Source organism: Phyllostomus discolor, chromosome 5, assembly GCF_004126475.2.
Source record: "Phyllostomus discolor isolate MPI-MPIP mPhyDis1 chromosome 5, mPhyDis1.pri.v3, whole genome shotgun sequence".
In the NCBI taxonomy this organism is placed as follows: domain Eukaryota; kingdom Metazoa; phylum Chordata; class Mammalia; order Chiroptera; family Phyllostomidae; genus Phyllostomus; species Phyllostomus discolor.
This window is the reverse complement of record NC_040907.2, coordinates 123,898,555-123,917,302: the sequence shown is the minus strand read 5'-3', so window position 1 is coordinate 123,917,302 and position 18,748 is coordinate 123,898,555. Positions and strand designations below refer to the sequence as shown.

Genomic DNA, 18,748 nt, shown 5'->3' with positions numbered 1-18,748 from the left:
GTTTGGTTCCAGACCACGACGATACAGTGAGTATCTCAATAAAGCACATCATAATCTTTCTTTCTGGGGGGAGGTCTTGCCCTCAATTTGTAAAAATGTAATGTCTGTGAAGTGCAATAGAGCCAAACTCAACACAACAAGGTGCACCTGTCCGTGGACGCCACCCCCTGAGAGCCTTTGTGTTCTAGCTCTCCTCTGCTGATTCTACTTTGCTGTCAGGGTTGAGAACCACTATTTGGGGAACGGCCACTTGTCTCTCACCCCCCCCCCCAGATTTTAGGGACTTTTCAAGTTATCTTCAGTGGCAATTTTTACGAAGTGCTTCTCAGATCTTAACATGATACGAAGACCACCTAGTACTTGGGGATGTCAATGGGAATTGTTCCCTGAAGGAAAAGAAATGGAACCTCAGAGACCAAACTCCACCTGACCTCCACCTGCACTGGCTTTTATCACGTAAGCCTGTGACCACTGATTCTTACTTCTTCAGCACCAGAGGGAATAACTGTGATCAGTGATGGAACTCACCAGATTGGGTTCTGTTTTCTTCTAAGCAAAATGGAAGCAAATTAGTGATAATGGAATTCATTCATCTCTTTTCAAATTTTCTAAAAAGTACACTTTATTATATGTGAGATGCTTACTGGCAACTGACACATGGACTAGAGGAAACTCACTGCTTCCCAAATGGTTGGACTCTCCAAAATTTCACTTATGAATGTGATTGTTAAGTTCAGGATTCCCAGTATTTAGTCTTCATTTATAGAGTCTTTAAGTGAAGAGCCTGAATTTCCAGGCGAATGTGTCTGAGTTGGGGAGACCAGCGTTAAAGTAACGAGTGGGCTTCAGATCACTCCATGTCTTCTTTCCAATTCTCCTCAAAGGATGGGACTCAAGTTCCAGCTGTCAAGTGTTTCCTTCCTCCTGCTTTGAGGCGTCCAAGCTTTTGGAAAAAGGCATGAGACACATCTGCCTCATGTTCCCCTCTCCAGTACTGACAGCTGTGGTGTCACTCAGAACTAGCAGGGAATCACCTCTTCCTTATAACTCTTCTTTTTCCTCTTCTGCGCAGATGCAGGCTGCCCGTTGACTGTTCATAAAGGGTCGGCAGCCCAAGGTCCACACAGTGTTGAACACAGTGTCAGCCAGAGAATCGCATGCTACTTGAAAAATACACAGAGAAGTATAAAAGTTAATACCTAAAACTACCCCCAAGCAGTATGAGTAATTTTAGAGAGGCAGTGTCTTTCCAAGGTTGACATCACACCCAGAGGAAAGTAGAAGTAATGACTCAAATTCAGAAGTAATGAATCAAATTCAGAATTTCAGAAAAGCATACATTGAAAAGAAGGTTTTTCAGAGAAGCTTCCATCTAATCTAGTAGAGCAGAATATACTTTGGGGTACCCTCCTTGTATGGGCCTCCAGGTCAAAACCATGGTTAGCCATCGGAATCTTCCACACCACTATGGTCACTCCATGGAAAATTTATCAGTTTTGCAGAACACTTGCTCAGATAACACTACTATGTTCCCTGTAGCTTTCCCTGTTCAAGTGTGGGGTGAATCACCATTTACTCACTGAAAAACAGGTGTGCCTATTGGAAACGCTGGCCGGCCACTCTGTCAGGCATCGGGGATACAGAGACCAAAGGGACCCCAACTCAAGTATCTTGCAATTTAGAAAAAGAGGATGATGAATAGACAGGTGAAGAGATGGTTACACTACGCTGTAACTGAAGTTACCCCAAGGTGGTATAGGAGCCCATAGCATGGGTCTCTATCCCTTTAGGGGTAAGGATTGCTGTGGAAGGCATCTCAGAACACCTTCTATTAGAATTTTGATAGGGATAACATTCAATCTATAGATTCATGCGGGTAGTGTGGACAACAATATCAATTCTTCCAGTCCATGAGCATGGGCTACCTTTCTATTTATTTGTGTCTCCTTCAATTTCTTTCATCAGTGTCTTAGAGTTTTCAGTGTATAGGTCCTTCACCTCCTTAGTTAAATCTATTCCTAGGTATTTTATTCTTTTTGATGCAATTGTAAATGGGATTTTTAAAAAAAATTCTCTTTCTGGTAGTTTGTTATTAGTGTATGGAAATGCAACAGATTTTTGTATGTTGATTTTATATCCTGCAACTTTGCTAAATTTATTTATTAGTTTTAACAGTTTTGGGGGGATTCTAGGTTTCTCTCTATATAATGTCATGTCACCTGCAAGTAGTGACTTTTGTGTCTTCCATTCCAGTATGAATTACTTTTATTTCTTTTTCTTACATAATTGCTCTGGCTAGGACTTCCAATACTATGTTGCATAGAAATGGTGAGAGTGGATATCCTTGTCTTGTTTCTGATTTTAGAGAAAAAGCCTTCAGCTTTTCACCATCGATAAAGCTGCTTCAACAACAATAATAAATGAATGATCAGAGTGTTCCAAGCAGAGGGAGCTGCAGACGCAGAGAGATATGGGCCATCAACCCAAGTACCTTGGAAAGGCAAAAGTCAGGAGAGAAATCAGAAATAAGCAAGGTGATGCTAAAGAGGGAGGCTAAAGATGAACACATGTATGTCATAGCAAGGAGTTTGAATTTAATCCTAAGGAAGAGGAAGATGACCAGACTTATTTGGTGTAAAAATATGTCTGGTCCCTATGGGGAGAATAAATTTGATGGGACCCAGAGATTGAGTTAATTTGCAGTAAGTTTTCAGAGATATTTAGGAGAAACAACCAATAGGGCGTTGCTTGAAGAAAGTAACTTGACTTGACCCTGGATGAGCAGCAAGTACTTCCTCACCCTTTGCTGGTGCAGGCAGAGTGATTCCCTTTTGCAGAGCCTAATCAATCATCTGTATTTTCAAGCCCTCATAGATTATTCAAGGACTGCACTCTGAATATGGATATTTGAACAAGATCTCAATTTTTCCTACTGACCTCAGTGGTACAGGGTCAGTTTTTTACAAGCTGGACTTTCAAACATCACCGTCTAAAATATATATACTGCTAATACCTGGGTGTAATGTTCTGGCTTCAGAAACTAAGGGATTAAAATTTTTCCTAAAGTGAATTAGGAAAAAGAAATTACAGAATCAGTGTTAGAAATCAGCTAAGCAGCTGTTTAAAAATAATTATCCTCAAGTACATGTACACAAGTACCTTTACACAAAAAAAAGATAGGTTTTTAAGAAAGTTTTTTCCCTGACTGAGAACAAAATAAGAAAATAACCAAGTGGTCCCATACAGAATAATTCCTTTTATGGAAAATTACTTAACAGTGGAATGGATAGCTAAAGCCAACTGGGCAACTCTTTCTCCACGTTAATGGGTAAGTTTTTATGTCTCTGGGAAGGCCCTGGTGTGGCCCATCCATCAGGAGTGGCGCCAGCAGCTCCTGGGCAAGACAGCAAGAGCTTCAGCGCACGAGTGCCCAGCATCCCCCTCGGCCCTTCCTGCATGGTTCGGTGTTCCATAAAGGTCAATGAGCACTCACGGCCTCTTTGAAAAAAGGGTCTCTGAATACATTTCTGTGTGAAAACGGGAACAAAAGTGCCTGCTCATAGGTACATGCCCTTAAGATACTTACTTTCCACATTGGAGACAAAGCCCAGACTTCGCTTCAGGTCAGAGCAGATAGAGTGGAGGCACCATCGGAATTTCGCATCGCAGCGGTACTTGTTGGCACCGCAAGTATCGTAACAGACATCCAGCTGGTTGCAGCACTTGGTCATTGCTGGAATGCCCAAGTCCATCTGGGGAAAAGAGAAGGAGGAAAATGCCACGTTTAGACCAGGGACCTTAGGCAACCTTGCCCCTATGCTGAGCGAGCCAGTTCTCAAATTCCTGCCACATATTCAGGTCAATTGAGAAACACCAGTGACTTGAGAAAATATGTCAGGCTGATAGTCACAGGATGGTAAGTTTCAATCACAATTTAATTATTAGTTTAATAACTCAGAGTGATCTGTTTTCTCTTCTTCTGGATTGTAGTAATTTTTAAATCCACAGGCCACTACAGTGATGAAAATAGAAATTGGAACATTAGTCCAGGGACAGAGCTTCAAGACTTCCAAATTTAGCTAAAACTCATGTGAGATTTTGTTTGAGCAAAGGATCCCAAGACTCAGAATTATGAAAAATAAAGCCTTAGCTCCTCAAGCAGTCACCAGCATTGATCAGAGACCCACCGCATACTGTTTTAATGGTGTGTGTGTGTGTGTGTGTGTGTGTGTGTGGACGTGTTGGGGGCAAAGTCAGGGCAAGGACACAGAGCTCCTGAACACGAGGGACTCTGCTCACATCTAACGCACACCTGGACACACATGTGTGCGCATTTGTTAACCAATGTAAATGTTGTGGCATGAGCTGAGTAAGCTCATAGAATGCCTTATGTAAAGTAATCAAACAGGAATTTTTTAGAGGATTTTGAAAGAAGATGAAGAGAGGATTAACAGAAATTAGGGTAGACTTAGAAAATAGCAGGTAAAGGAAGGAAATAATGAGCAAATCATATGTGAGCAGGTCAATTAGTTTGTTTAGTCTTCAAGAGTCTTAGCAGGGAAATGTATACATATTAAAAGTTTTCACAGGGGAAAAGGCTGAGTTGATGGATGACCTTGACTTCCAAAGGAACTAGTTAGACTTGATAAACACTTAAGTGAGGAAGGGATATGATATAAAGAGTGAACAAAGAAGAGTAATCGTCATATGGTGTATAAAATAGATGGAAACAGAATGGGTCTAGGTGTAGATAGAGCATCTTGGAATCCTTTGCAGTTTTTCTGAGGATATAAACTTGGACTTGGATAGAATCTGTGAAAATCTGGTTTTAGGGCATGGGTGGGGGTTGATTCATCAGCTCTTATGGGTCCTTGCCCCTTGGGTCTCCTAAGTGTTCTCTTATTCAAACTTTTATTTCCAAAGCCACCTAAGCAAACTATGCAGTTTGACAGTTTAAATGCCCTTTTAAGCAACATTAAGAGATAATCTAACTCACTATTAGACTAGGCAGGGGCCTGGGCACTGCAATTCTGGGTAAACTACTTTGTTTATACCTTACCCCTAAAACTAAAAATATATCACACAGAGGTAGCTGAGAATTATGAGTACAGAGGCTATCACTCAATCCAACTGAATTGGAAATTCTTGAACTAGTTCGAGTTTGTATCAGCAAACCAAATGACATTACTTCCAAAATATAATGCATACCACTTCCATAGCTGCTAAACTGGCATCAACTAAAATACATTGGCCAAAAGTAAGTGGTGTTTCTAATATAAATATATATTTGAAATGAGTGTCTTTCTCCTGTGTCCATGCACATGCTGACTGTTGCGGACGAGGCTGGGCGCACAGCTGCGCAGGCTGTTCGACACACCAGCGGGTCATGTCTACGGGTGCTTTCCCACAAGACATCATGGATTTATCTGTTTATTAAGAAATATGTCTAGCCAATAGCAGTCAAGTTTCCTTTTCTAACAAAATCAGCATAGTAAGATAAATTTCTGACAAATTGAAGAAAACTGTATTGAGGGAAGGGGACCATTTTCCAATCTGCATAACAATGCCCCACAGAGGAGCAGGATTTAGTTAGAATAAGCATCATGCTGCTTAGACAATTATTACGAAGTAAAATCTCTTGAATCATCAGAAAAGTGAAGCTGAGCCTAGTAAAGGTACAATTTAAAAATCAGTTTAGATATGAAATTCCTCTGCCTACATTTTACATAAAACTTCTTTACTAAAGAAGTCTTAAAAGAAATTAATGTGTAACTTATTTTCAGGGGAGGCCGGCAGTTTGAGAAATGGTCCACAGTGCGTGATAAACGTTTAGCCAGTGGCCGGATGTGTGTGTGGAGGGTTATTTTAGGGAGGATGTTTGCAGATTTCTATGATGTTAATAGTCCAAAAGTAGCTGATTTGACACTCCCGACACGAAAAGTCCTGATGATGCTCCCCAATCAGCTCTCACTGGTCAGTACCAGCTGGCTCCAGCACAGTGCGGGAAAAGCTCTCAGATGTGTTTCAGATTTAGTTATGTCTGAGCCCCTGAAGCTTGGCAGGTGTTTGCGATGGCAATTTCTTGGTTCACTGTATAAGGACTTATCTGAGAGATAGCTGCCTCTGAGTAAAGGAAATCAGATACTTCTTTTAAAAATTATCTCCCTTCTTCTGTATCCAATTTAAAATTTTAATCACATTGCTCAACTATATTCTATAAGTGATCACTTCCATCAGTGATAACTCTTCAATATGTCTTAATTAAAACCAATCCCTTTGCAACAGCATGGATGGAACTGTAGAGCATTATGCTAAGTGAAATAAGCCAGGCGGTGAAAGACAAATACCATATGATCTCACCTATAAGTGGAACCTAATCAACAAAGCAAACAAACAGCAAAACACAACCAGAGACACTGAAATAAAGAACAAACTGACAATTACCAGAGGGATGGGGGAGAGGGATAATGGGAGAAAGATGGGAAGGGTCGTCAAGAAACATGTATAAAGGACAGGGACAATGGGGGAGGGAGGATTGAATGTGGGAGGTGGGGGTGGGTATGGTGGGGGAGAGAAATGGGGGAAAACTGGGGCAACTGTAACTGCATAACAATAAAAAGTAAATTAAAAAAGAAAATCCATTAAGAACGTGTTGGGGGTGGTACATACACTTTCTGGTACCTTTACACCCAGGAAGTGGGAGCTGCAGCCATTGGGCTCCTGAGGCTTGTAGTTCGGTCTGGGCATTGGTGCCTTTCCTAGAGGAGAAAGAAAGCAAAGAAGCAGGAAGAAACATTTAGAAGAAGCATTTGGAAGCATTCATGAAATAAAAATTATCTAAAAGCCAATTCAATTTTTCCTTTCAAAGTTATTGTTCCTCAGCAGATACATCCAAATTAGGTGGTGATGATGGTAGTGATGATGGTAGTGATGATGATCTCATAAAGGACAAGCTTGGCATTTTTCTCCTACTCTCGAAGAATTTTATGAGCATTTATTTAATAAGAATTCTAACATTTCTTAGCCCTGGCTGGTGTAGCTCAGTGGATTGAGCATGGGCTGGGAACCAAAGTGTCCCAGGTTCGATTCCCAGCCAGGGTACATTCCTGGGTTGCAGGCCAGAACCCCCAGCAACCGCACATTGATGTTTCTCTCTCTCTCTCTCTCTCTCTCTCTCTCTCTCTCTCCCCCACCCCGTCCCTTCCCTCTCTAAAAATAAATTAATAAATAAATATTTTTTTAAAAAAGAATTCTAACGTTTCTTAAGTGCATGACCTTGAAGATGAGGTGCATGGCAAAACAGAGCTGAAACTTAGGGTTTCTTACTCCTCTTTCCACTGCCCGGCCTCACTCCTTGCACAGAAAAAGGAAAACATGACCTGATCATACACTTCAGGAATCAGAATTATAACTACCACAAATATTTTTCCAAAATAACTAGAATGGAATTTTGCAAAATTCCATAGATGCAGACACTGTTATTGACCAAAGAACAAAGAAAACACCCCTATTTTTGGAATTTCTAATACAGAACTAAGCAGAACCTGTCTGAAAAGCTTTTAATGTCTTGGTTTCTCCTACACGGCATTTCAGTTATTTATTTATTTTTTATTGTTGTTCAAGTACAGCCTTTTCGCATTTCAGTTATTTAATGATCTTGCAAATATGTACAAGGAACTTTTGTCAGTTGTATCAATGGCAGTCATCATAAAGATCGACTTGACCTAGGGTGACCTCAGAACAGTCATTTCCAGTGAGTAGTTTTATCAATAACCTGGATAAGAAGAATGGGGTTGAAAGGCCGTGTGACTTGCCTAAGCCACACAGTAAGTGGGGGAAGTAGGAGGTAAGTCCAGATGTCTTCTTTGCCTCCAAAGCCCATGTTCTCCTTTAAGGAATGCAAGACAGAATGTAAGACTGAAGAAAAAAGCTGGACTTCCAGCAAGATGGAGGAATAGGTGGACGCACCATACCTCCTCGTACAACCAAGATTAGAAAACCAATAATTTACAACAATAATTTACTATCAGAATAACACCCAGATACGGCAGAGGATTTATCTGAATGGAAGTTGGGCAGCCAAGAAGTTGAAGTAGACGCGTTCATCCGGACGGGTAGGAGAAGACGAGCCAGGCGGGCGTGGGGCTGGCTCGGGTCGGCGGCGCGCGGAGGTTGGGGGAAGGTTTGGCGAGAAATCGGTGCAAAAGCCATCCAGGGGCGCAAGAAGGCAGCGGTGATCCCTGAGTACGCAAGCTGCGGCTGGCAGACCCAGAGGGGTAGCGATTGTGGACCAGGGCAGAACTCGCGGCCCAGAAGCCCAGACAAGGGTCTGAGTCCAGGGGAATGGAACTACCGCCATTGTTTTCTCCCGCCCCCCTGCTCCCGCTCCCGCCCCACCCCCACATATAACGTCACAATCTAGCAACTGGTGAGCACCTAAGGCTCCGCCCCCCACCGTAACAAGAGCAACCAGACCGGAAAAAAAAAAGGAAAGACAGGGAAAAAAAAAAAAATGTTTTCAACAGAGCAGATCAGTCCCCCAGGACTCATCCTTTTGAGCGACCAAGAATTAGCCAACCTATCAGATGCGCAGTTCAAAACACTGGTGATCAGAAAGCTCATGGAACTGGTGGATTTTGGACGAAATTTAGATGAAAGAATGCAGATTACCATAAAACAGATGCAGGAAGACACGCGGAGGAGAGCCAATAGTGAAAGGAAGGAATATGAGTCTCAAAACAATACAGTGGACCAGAAGGAAGATAGAATCAACCAAGCAGGAAAGCATGATGAAATAAGAATTCAAAAAATTGAGGAAAAGATTAAGAGCATCCAAGACACCTTTAAACGTTCCAATATCCGAATTATAGGGGTACCAGAATCGGAAGGGGAAAAGCAACAGATTGAGCACGTATTTGAACAAATAATAAAGGAGAACTTCCCCAATCTGGCAAAGGGAACAGTCTTCCAAGAAATCCAAGAAGCTCAGAGAGCCCCAAAGAAGTTGGACCCAAGAAGAAACACACCAAGGCACATCATCATTACATTAGCCAAGGTAAAAACGAAGGAGAGAATCCTAGAAGCAGCAAGAGGTAAGGGGACAGTCACCTACAAAGGAGTTCCCATAAGACTGTCAGCTGATTTCTCCAAAGAGACCTTACAGGCAAGAAGGGGCTGGAAAGAAATATTCCAAGCCATGAAAGACAGGGACCTACATCCCAGATTGCTCTATCCAGCAAAGCTCTCATTTAGAATGGAAGGGCAGATAAAGTGCTTCTCAGATAAGGTCAAGTTAAAGGAGTTCATCATCACCAAGCCCTTATTTTATGAAATGTTAAAGGGACTTATCTAAGAAAAGAAGATAAAGAAAAGACATGTATAGTAAAAGGACAGCAAACTCACAAATATTACCAACCACACCTAAAGCAAAACCAAAAGAAACTAAGCAAACAATTAGAACAGGAACAGAACCACAGAAATGGAGGGCACATGGAGGGTTAGCAGCAGGGGGGTGGGAGGAGGAGAGAGGGGGAAAAGGTATAGAGAATAAGTAGCATAGAATGTAGGTTGAAAATAGATAGGGGGAGGGCAAGAATAGTACGGGAAATGTAGAAACTAAAGAACTCATAAGTATGACACATGGACATGAACTAAAGGGGGAAATGTGGGTGGGAGGGGGGTACAGGGTGGAGGGGAGAGAAGGAGGGAAATGGGACAACTGTAATAGCATAATCAATAAAATATATTAAAAAAAAAAGAAAAGAAAAAAGCTAAAAATCAATCCCTGAAATGAGGTACGTGCATTTCTATTTTTTTCTTTAGTCTTCTATCAGGTATTTTAATTATTCTATTACAAAATTTCAAAACTGAAGAAAAATCAGAGAAACCAACACCCATGAACCCACTACACAAACATAATAAAGGTTAACATCATCAAACTTCCTATAAAAATTTTAAATTAAATATTACAAGTACAGTTGAAGCCCCTTTGCACCCCATTTTCGTTTTAACTTTTAAATACTAAATCTATTCTCTAAAGCCCTCCCTCTTTATCATTCCTCAAAATTGTCTTGATTATTCCTGGGTCTGAATTACACCTGCATCTGAATTTGAGAGTCAGCACAGTCCAAGATGGTCAGAATTTTGCTTGAACATACATTGAACTTATAGATTAATATGGAGACAACTGACTTTCTTAGAATATTCTGTCTTCTCAAACATGGGCAAAGTAAAGCTTCTCATTTTCTTTTGTCCTTCAATAAAGTGTTCTCACTTTCTTAATAGTATTTTTTGAAAATCAAAAGTTTGATGAAGTCTAATTTATCTGTTTTTCAATGAGGTGACATTCACATAACATAAAATTAACCATCTTAAAGTGGCATTCAGTGCACTCATAATGTTGTGCAACCATCACCCCTACCTAGTTCCAAAATGTTCCCTCCTCCTCCAAAGGACATCCCGTGCCCTTTAAGCAGCTGGTCCCCATTCCCCTCCACCCCCCACCCCGATCCCTGGCAACCACTCATCTGCTTTCTGTTTCTAGAGATTTACCTATTATGGATATTTAAATAAGTGGAATCATACAATATCTAACATTTTGTGACTGCCTTCTTTCACTTAATGTTTTCACAGTTTATCTGTGTTTTACCCCATTTCTTTTCATGGCTGAATCCACTCTCTGGAAATACCACAGTTTGCTTATTCATCCATCCACTGATGGACAATTTGGTTGTTTCCATCCTCTGACTCCTGGGAAAAGTGCTTCTATGAACAGTGTGCACATGTATTTGTTCAGATATCTGTTTTCAATTCTTTTGCATGTATATATTGAAGGGGTGGAGTTACTGGGTCGTATAGTAATTTCATGTTTAACTTTTTGAGGCACAGTCAAACTGTTTTCTTCAGTAGCTGCATCCTTTTTTTTAATATTTTAATTGTTCAATTATAGTTTTCTGCCTTTTCCTCCCATTAGTAGCTGCATCCTTTACATTCCGACCTGCACTGCACAAGAGTTCCAATTTCTCCCCTCCCCCACAGTTTACAATGTATCTAGATAAAAATTACATATCCTTATCCTGCTTGAACAATTTGAAGATTAGGGATTCTTTGAGCTCTGGAGAATTCACCGCCATTGTCTGAATATTTTACTTTCCTCATTCCTCTAGTTTCTCCTTCTGGGCCTCGCATCACTGAGTGGTAAATCTTTTTAATCCTATGCTCCTTAAACTCACTTTCATGTTTTCAATTTCTTCTCTCTATATACTGAATTTTTACTAGCTTCATCAAATCTATTTCATATTTTCCTAATTCTCTCTGCAGTGATGACTAATCTGCTATTTAACTCACCCACTGAGTTTTTTCTTTCAATAACTATAATTTTCATTTCTTAGAATATAATTTAATTCTTTTAAATGTGTGTGTTCATTTTCATTGAGTTATTTTTATTATGTTTTCTGTTCCTTTAATAACTTCAAATATTCTTGTGATATTATTTATACATATTATTATATTATTTTCATACAGGGTCCGGCAGAAGTAACACCTACTTCAGTGTGGTTGGTAGAGTACATGGCACCTCACACAAGATGGGCAGCAATTTGAACATTTCACCTAAAATGTCATATGATGTGCTTGAGTGTGATATTGCTATGTTACAGAATGACACCCTTATGATTTTGTAATAAAAAAGGGGTGTTATTTGTGCTAGACTCTGTAGATTATTTTATTCTCTCCAGCTTTGGGGATGTTCATTTTTTAATGTTTACTGACTCTTCCTTATGGTGTATTATTTTTCACATGTTGTGTAAATTTTAGTGAGAACTCATCTTCAGAATGGCTCGTTTTTCTGAAGGACTCCTGTGTTCTGGGTCATACACGTCGTACACTATAGAGCGGTCCCTCAATTGCCTTTGCTGCGGCGCTAGGAGTCTCAAGATCCTTCATGTTAGTCTCTCAGATTTTTCACCTGTGCTTAGAATATGCTGGGAGTAGTGGATTTTTAGTGATTGTTCTTTATTTGTCCTTCAAGCCCTAGCCCTAGGTGACTAGAAAACATCCTTGCTATTTCCTTGGAATACTGGATAGAGGTTTTCTAATCTTTTTTAAACAGACTGGGCAGCTCCTCAGTCTCTAAGCTTTGTGCAAACAATACAGTTCCAATTTCCCAGTTCTTGGGAAAGGTAAAAGGTTACTTTTCCTCTCTTTGAGCGTTAAAGCCCATTCCCCAGCCCTGGTGTCTGCCTGTGTGCCAGACTGGAAACCCATGGGCCACGGCCACAGTGGTGGCTCCCCTCTCTGCTGTCCCTTCCTGTCTTCCCTTGATTTCTGGAACTTGAAAGTTTCCCTTTATTTCATTCTAGTCTAAGTATTTTTTAAAATGTTTTATTTTAACTCAATGTTTCTTTTTTGTAACGGAGAGGGAACATACCTATTGATGGAGTCTGCCAGCCCACCAGTAATGCCGGCATTACTTTTCGAAGGTCTCAAGAAGTATAACTTACGCTTGAAAACTCTACTATACCTGCGTGTGTGCGTGTGTGTGTGTGTGTGTGTGTGTGAGAGAGAGAGAGAGAGAGAGAGAGAGGGAAGCACTGGCGGGGGAAACAGGTAAAGTGTATTAACTAATATCAGTAATCGAATTACACTTACGAAAATAATTACACTGTGCCATAGGATCAAATGTGTATTTAATCTTGGAGGTGAGATTATGGTGATTTTATTTATTTATTTATTTATTTGGATTGCTCTTTTACAAATGTTCTGTATGTACTAGCTTTAAAGAAATAAGAAAAAACATAATGAAGAAACAATTGTCTAGATTTGATGGTAAAGTTACCTTTAACAATTCTCCTGTTACAGGCCTTTCACAGCAGACACCATGCATTCCCTCGGCCTTCGCTGCACTTGAGGATTTACAGAACGTAAACCTCTGATCTCCCGATTTGAAAGACAAGGAAATGCCAGCTATAGGCACTTCCTAACTGGTGTGCTATTGATGAAGGTTATTTTTTATTGTGTTTAATATTTATGATCGTTGCAGAAAATCTGTTTAGGAATGAAGCTTGAAGTATAAGTTCAAAGGAAAAAGTTGATGATTTGAATCTTGACAGGAATAATATACTATATCTTCAAATTATAGTGTGAGTAGTTTCAAGTTGTGTTGAGTTTACAGTTTGAGGTTTTGAGTCCAGGCATTAATAATGTACAAGTTGGTGCTATTTTCTGGTTTGGGCTATTTATAGGGGTGGGCGCTGATGGCTCGATCCCATCATTTACTGGTTGGCCCAAAGGCCCAAGTCCAGCCCATTGCCTGTTTTTGTATAGTCTGCCAACTAAACATGATTTTTATTTTTTTTAATGGTTGTGGGGGAAATGCCAAAACAAGGATAATATTTTGCAACATGTGAAATTATATGAAATTCAAATTTTAGTGTCCATAAAAAAGTGTCATTGGAACACAGCAGTACTCGTTTATTATGTCTTAGCTGACTGCTTTCCCAGAAAAAAATAGCAGAATGTTCTTATAATTGTGATGTGAGGATGGCTTTCTAAGCAAGACAAAAATTTCAGAAAATATAAAGACTGACAGACTTGATCGATGAAAATTAGAAACTTCTGAATAAAGTAAACCACCATAAAACACTTGAAATACTCAGAACTGAGAGTGATTTTGGAAGAGAGTCAGCCAGGAAACTCTAGTTCTCCCGCAACTGTGCACGCTGCCCTGCCCACTGGAGCCAACCTTTTCTCTCAGTTGCATCACTGAAAAAGCGCAGTAAAACCGCCTGGGGCTTTCCGACCCAGGTCAAGGGTTAAGTCTTCCCAGGAGGGCGAGTCCCTCTCTGCGAGGAGGAGCTGGCTCCGGCAGAAGCAGCCCCGTGCTTCACTCAGGTCTCCAGGAGGCAGAGCCCTGTACCTGAAATGTGCATCTTGCTTACTTCCAGAAACACTCAAGCATGACATAGGAGTGACACATCAAGGGAACAAAGCAGAACTGTGACAGTTTTATTGAATCAATGAATTCTATTTCAGCTGCTCAAGTAGATAAAGTTATGGCATGAGGTAAAGTGACCAACTTGACCTAGTTTGCCTGGGACTGTCCCTGTTTCGTACTGAAAGCTCCACACCCCAGGAACCCCAGACCCCTCCCTCAGTCCCCAGCAAAGTGGGACAGTTGGGCGTCCTGGCACGAGAACCACCTTTGTCTCTAAACCAGTAGCTGTTTTCTTTTTTGGGGCTCTGGATCCCCTGAAGAATCTGACAAAGGCTGTGAATTGTGTCCCTGGAAAAATACAAACTCACAGGTCCATAAAATTTTGCTCTAAGATTTCAAACAGATAAAAAGAAAGTCTAATGAAAAAAAAAGACTGATATTTGAAGATACTTTTTTCCTTAGAACTAAGCCCAGAAAGAAATTCCTCACAAGGTCCTTTTACAAAGTGTGGCAGTGTGGACAGTATCTTCAATCATGACTTCTAAGACACGACATTCTGCTCCAGAGAGCCTCCGCCCGAGAGCTTCACACAGACACAGAACCTCAAATCGTTCAGCGATTTCTTCCAGAAGCCGAGGGTGCTGTCCAGCCACTGGGATTTCTGTTTTGTTTGTTTGTTAATGCTGGGAAAGAACTGGAAGAATCTGAATACACAGTTAACTTGTTCATCAGACCATCTTTCTCATAACGTTCATAAAATGTGTTTGGCACCAGTCATGGGCCATACATAGCATGGATTCTTTAAGTTTTTTTAAATTGAATTGAGAGAGACAGACAGACAGAGAGACATCGATTTGTTGTTTCACTTGTTTATACATTCACCGGCTGATTCTTGTCTGTGCCCTGACCAGGGATTGAACCCGCAACCTTGGTGTAGGGGGACGCTGCTCTAACCAACTAAGCTACCCAGCCAGAGCCCATAGCAGTAATTCTTTAGATATACAATCTTTTATTTTTACAACAACCTTCCAAAGTACGTATTATTAACATTATTTATAAACATGAGGAAACAAAGGTTGAGAGTTAGTTAGGTAACTTGTTCAAGGTCACCGGTGATGAGATTCCACTCGCCACCGCCCAATTCGAACCCACGATTTTCCCCTTAGGGCCGACCACCCGAGCAGCTCCAGGGTCCTATCACTGGCCTCTAAATCAGAACCTCTGCAGTGGAAGAGGGAATCTTGTCCACATCAGTGCAGACTCCTTATAACAGTTGTACTATGTGTGTTGTCAATGGTTCTGAATCTCCTTGTACTGTTTGTAGCCCAACCTTTGACCGGAATTTGTGTCCTGATGTGAAAATGAATTGCTGTAAATATAAGAAGTGTGGGACGCAATGTTGACACGCTATTGTAGGCTACCAGGGTACAAACACACCTTTACCCATCTGAATAACCTATGGGCTGAAATTCTCCAAGAATGACCTTTTAAATACCGCTCCAAACCTTGGCTGCACTTTGTAATCACCTGGAAAACATTAAAAATACTCATGTCTGGCTCAGTTCAGCCCACGGAGATTCTGGTTTAATTGGTTAGCTTGGTAGGAAGCCGCAGGTGATTCTAAGCGCTGGGCCAAGGTAGCGAACCGTTGTTTTAAGTGCTGGCACACCTCCTTTAGTCACTCCTTGCTTTATTGTGCTTCACAGGTGTTGTGTTTTTTACAAACTGACCACGAGACCCTCCACCAGCAAAAAGATTACAACTTGCTTCATTGGTGGTCGAAACTCACTTTACCATGGTGGTCTGGAAAGAAACCCGCAATATCCCGAGGTACTACGCCTGGTATTGGTAAGTGCCTGTGAAATAGAATTTTTTTCTTATAGGCTAATTGCCACTAAATTGTTCTTTCTGGCAAAAGATTGCAACCTTAAAAGCATTTTTTTTTCTCAGTGTGGTCCCTGGACCAGCAGTGTCAGGATCACCGTGGGACTCTTAGAAACACGCATTTTCTGGCCCTACCCCAGACCAACCAAATCAGAAACTGGAGGGACGAGGGCCCAGCAATGGATTTAGAGTCCAGGTGAGTCGGAGAACCTCTGCTTTAAAGAGGGAAGAGACATACTGTCTACGAGAGGTGTATCACAGGGCCAACTAAAATGCACAGACTCGGCTAATTATTAGGTATTATCTCTTCGAAAGAATGCTTAATTCACAATCAAGTTGAAAAGATATTCTGTACCGATTAGGCACTGCATCCAGGTCCTCCTCTCTGCTGGGTCCCCAGGTAACAAGGCCTCACCCATATTTTCTATGTGCGTTTCAGGCCCCTCCTTGAACAGTTCTGTTTTTCAGAGTGAGAGGAGTTATTTGCCTTCCTGCAATCTCTCTGTTGACTATTCCCATCCCCCACCAAGAGCAGCTGACACCGACCCTGCCTGCCCAGGTGGAAGCGTTCAGCTAGAATTTGCTGAAATCTTTTAATGCTCTTTTGCTAAAGAAAGAAGAGGTGTTGCTTCTTGTGTTCCTAAAAAAACTCCTGCTGGTACATATGTGCTGAACCACAGACCCAACTCTTGTGTTGCCTCTGGGAAGGAAAAGAGTCCCTGTGTTGAGATCTGAAGTGAGTTCATTGTTTTCCCACCCCATTGGTGTGGACCGGCCAAGAACAGTCCAGTGACAAGGCCTCTCTGCTCGTGTACAACCCACCTTCAACAAAGCCATGGCTGGGGGTCCAGGCGGGTCCTGATGGAGACCAGGATTTTACCCTGTGGCATCTTCACAGAGAAAATGCAGCTTCGTTTTTCATCATCATAGGTGGTTAAAATTCTGTGTTGCAGAAGTTTTTATTCTGGAGCAATGGTTAACCACTGTCTCCCAGTCAGTCTTGTCTTATAAGAGAGCAGTTTTCCTGCCCGCAGGTAAAAAGGGGAGAGGGAGACTGCTTGGGTGAGTCTACAAGTACGTAGCTTTTCTGAGTCTCTCTCAAAGCTGAGTTCTGTCTGTTGAGTGTTTGGAGAAAACATTTCGCAAGTGTTTTCCTGCTGGGCTAAACTGGCTCTCTATTTTTATCCCTAGCCCCATGATGAAACATTTGATCAACTCAACCGTAAAACCAATGCTGTATGAGACTGCATATGCTTTTTAAAGCATTTGCCTTTGAAGTTACTCCCTGCCTCCCAGCTTCAAGGTCCAGGGCTCAGCATTCAGCTCCCATTACGTGGACTTCAGAGCAGGGAAGGAAGAACTGGCCCCAGGGTCTCCTCTTTGGCAGCCAGGCATGCATCCCGGCACCCAGGTTTCCTCTTTACCTCTGGGGCCAGGTGATGATGCTCCTACCCATTCACAATGCTGTATCTGGCACCAGGCCTGAGGGACAGTCCCAGTCCCCTCAGGGCCTGGTCCTAGGTGGGCAGAGGCAGCTGGCAATAACCTTTCCTGCCCACTGAAGGCTTGCCATTGCTGACTGAGGAGAGGCAGCAAACAGACCCCATCAGGGACCGGCAAAGCTGGAAGGACAGTGTGGACAGCACTATAGGGGGAAAATTCCATTTCCAGGCTTAACTCGGAGTGACTTAGGAAGCTACCTCAGCCCCTGGCAAAACTTCCTCCGTATGCACAGCTTCCGCTTCATCCTAGGAACTCCCAAACACCTCTGTGCTCTCGCTGCTCATCCACGCCACCTTTCCCCGGAGTGCCACCTCACGACAAACCCCTTCAAATGGCCAGATAAAATGCAGGGAACTCATTGAAATTTGCATTTCAGATAAACAACCAATAATTTGTCAGTATAAGTGCATCCCAAATACAGGATCCAGCAGAAGTAAAGCCTGCTTGAATGTGGCTGGTAGGGTGATAATATGGCTGTAATAATTTATAGAGTTAATTTGACCACTTCACCTAAGATGTCATATGGTGTGCTTGAGTGTGAGATTGTTATGTTACAGAATCACATGCTTATGATTTTGTAATAAAAAGAGGGGGCATTATTTGTGCCAGACCCTCTATTTCAAATGTATTAACACATTATCTGTTGTTTACTTGAGATTCAGATTTCACTGGGTGAGTCCTACCTAAGAGGTGAATGACAGCAAAAAGTTCACGGCCCATTGTGACCCTGCAGTGGCGTTTACAGGTCCACCAGGAGCAGCTTATACAGAAAGAGAAACCGTGTACTCACCATATCGGCACCTGTACTGACAGATTCCATTTTTCCCTCCCAGCAGCTCCAGAAAGGAATCAAAGTAGTTGTTGACAGATTCGAAGCTGCCTCGGATGTGCCGGAGGCCCCAGTCTGAATAGGACTCCTCTGCGTCAGGGCTGGTGTCGCTCTGTGCCAGGCCGCCCCCCAGGCTGAGCCACAGAATCAAGGAGCTGGTGACCAGCCTCATCCTGTAGCTGGGTGGGTCCTCCTCAGACCCCAGCCAGTCCCGGGAAGCCCAGGCACACAGCCCGTAGGCCTGACGGTCAGGCAGGACCGCGAAAGGGATTATCTGGAACACTCAGTCTGTGTTCCCTAGAGGTGGACTTTAAACATAGCTATGGAGGTTGGGATGAGATCAGGGCAATTAGAAAGGGCAAAGGTTAGGCAGTGGGAGGGATGGCCAGCAAGAGAGAACACTACCAAGTGGATTCCACAGCCCTGGAGGAGGAGGGAGATGTTGGCGATCTGTAGGAGGCTTTGGAGCCATTGGAATTCTGCCCCCAACCAGCTCGTTAATCTATTGATCAGTTACAAGTTTGGCCCTTTGGAGTCAGACAGGTCCTTGTCCCAAGGTCCCAGCCCCACCCCTAAGGCAGTCGCCTACATATGGTCTC

General features: G+C 42.2%; 1 protein-coding gene across 4 annotated transcripts; it reads right to left on the bottom strand.

Annotated features, from left to right (window-relative positions):
* Nucleotides 1-596: 596 nt before the first annotated feature.
* On the bottom strand, nt 597-18,460 carry PLA2G12B (phospholipase A2 group XIIB). 4 transcript variants are annotated; one of them, XM_028513786.2, is made up of 4 exons: nt 18,111-18,452; nt 6,670-6,758; nt 3,587-3,752; nt 597-1,160 (listed from the first exon to the last, which is right to left on the bottom strand). In XM_028513786.2, the coding sequence occupies exons 1-4, from the start codon at nt 18,319-18,321 to the stop codon at nt 1,042-1,044; spliced, it is 585 nt and encodes a 194-aa protein (XP_028369587.1). In that variant the 5' UTR covers nt 18,322-18,452; the 3' UTR covers nt 597-1,041. The 4 variants fall into 4 exon arrangements, with proteins under 4 accessions (XP_028369587.1, XP_028369586.1, XP_035882704.1 ...); XM_028513785.2 differs by having other exon boundaries at nt 597-1,163; nt 18,111-18,451; XM_036026811.1 differs by lacking the exon at nt 597-1,160 and adding an exon at nt 3,219-3,496 and having other exon boundaries at nt 6,682-6,758; nt 18,111-18,460.
* Between the last annotated feature and the right edge of the window lie 288 nt (nt 18,461-18,748).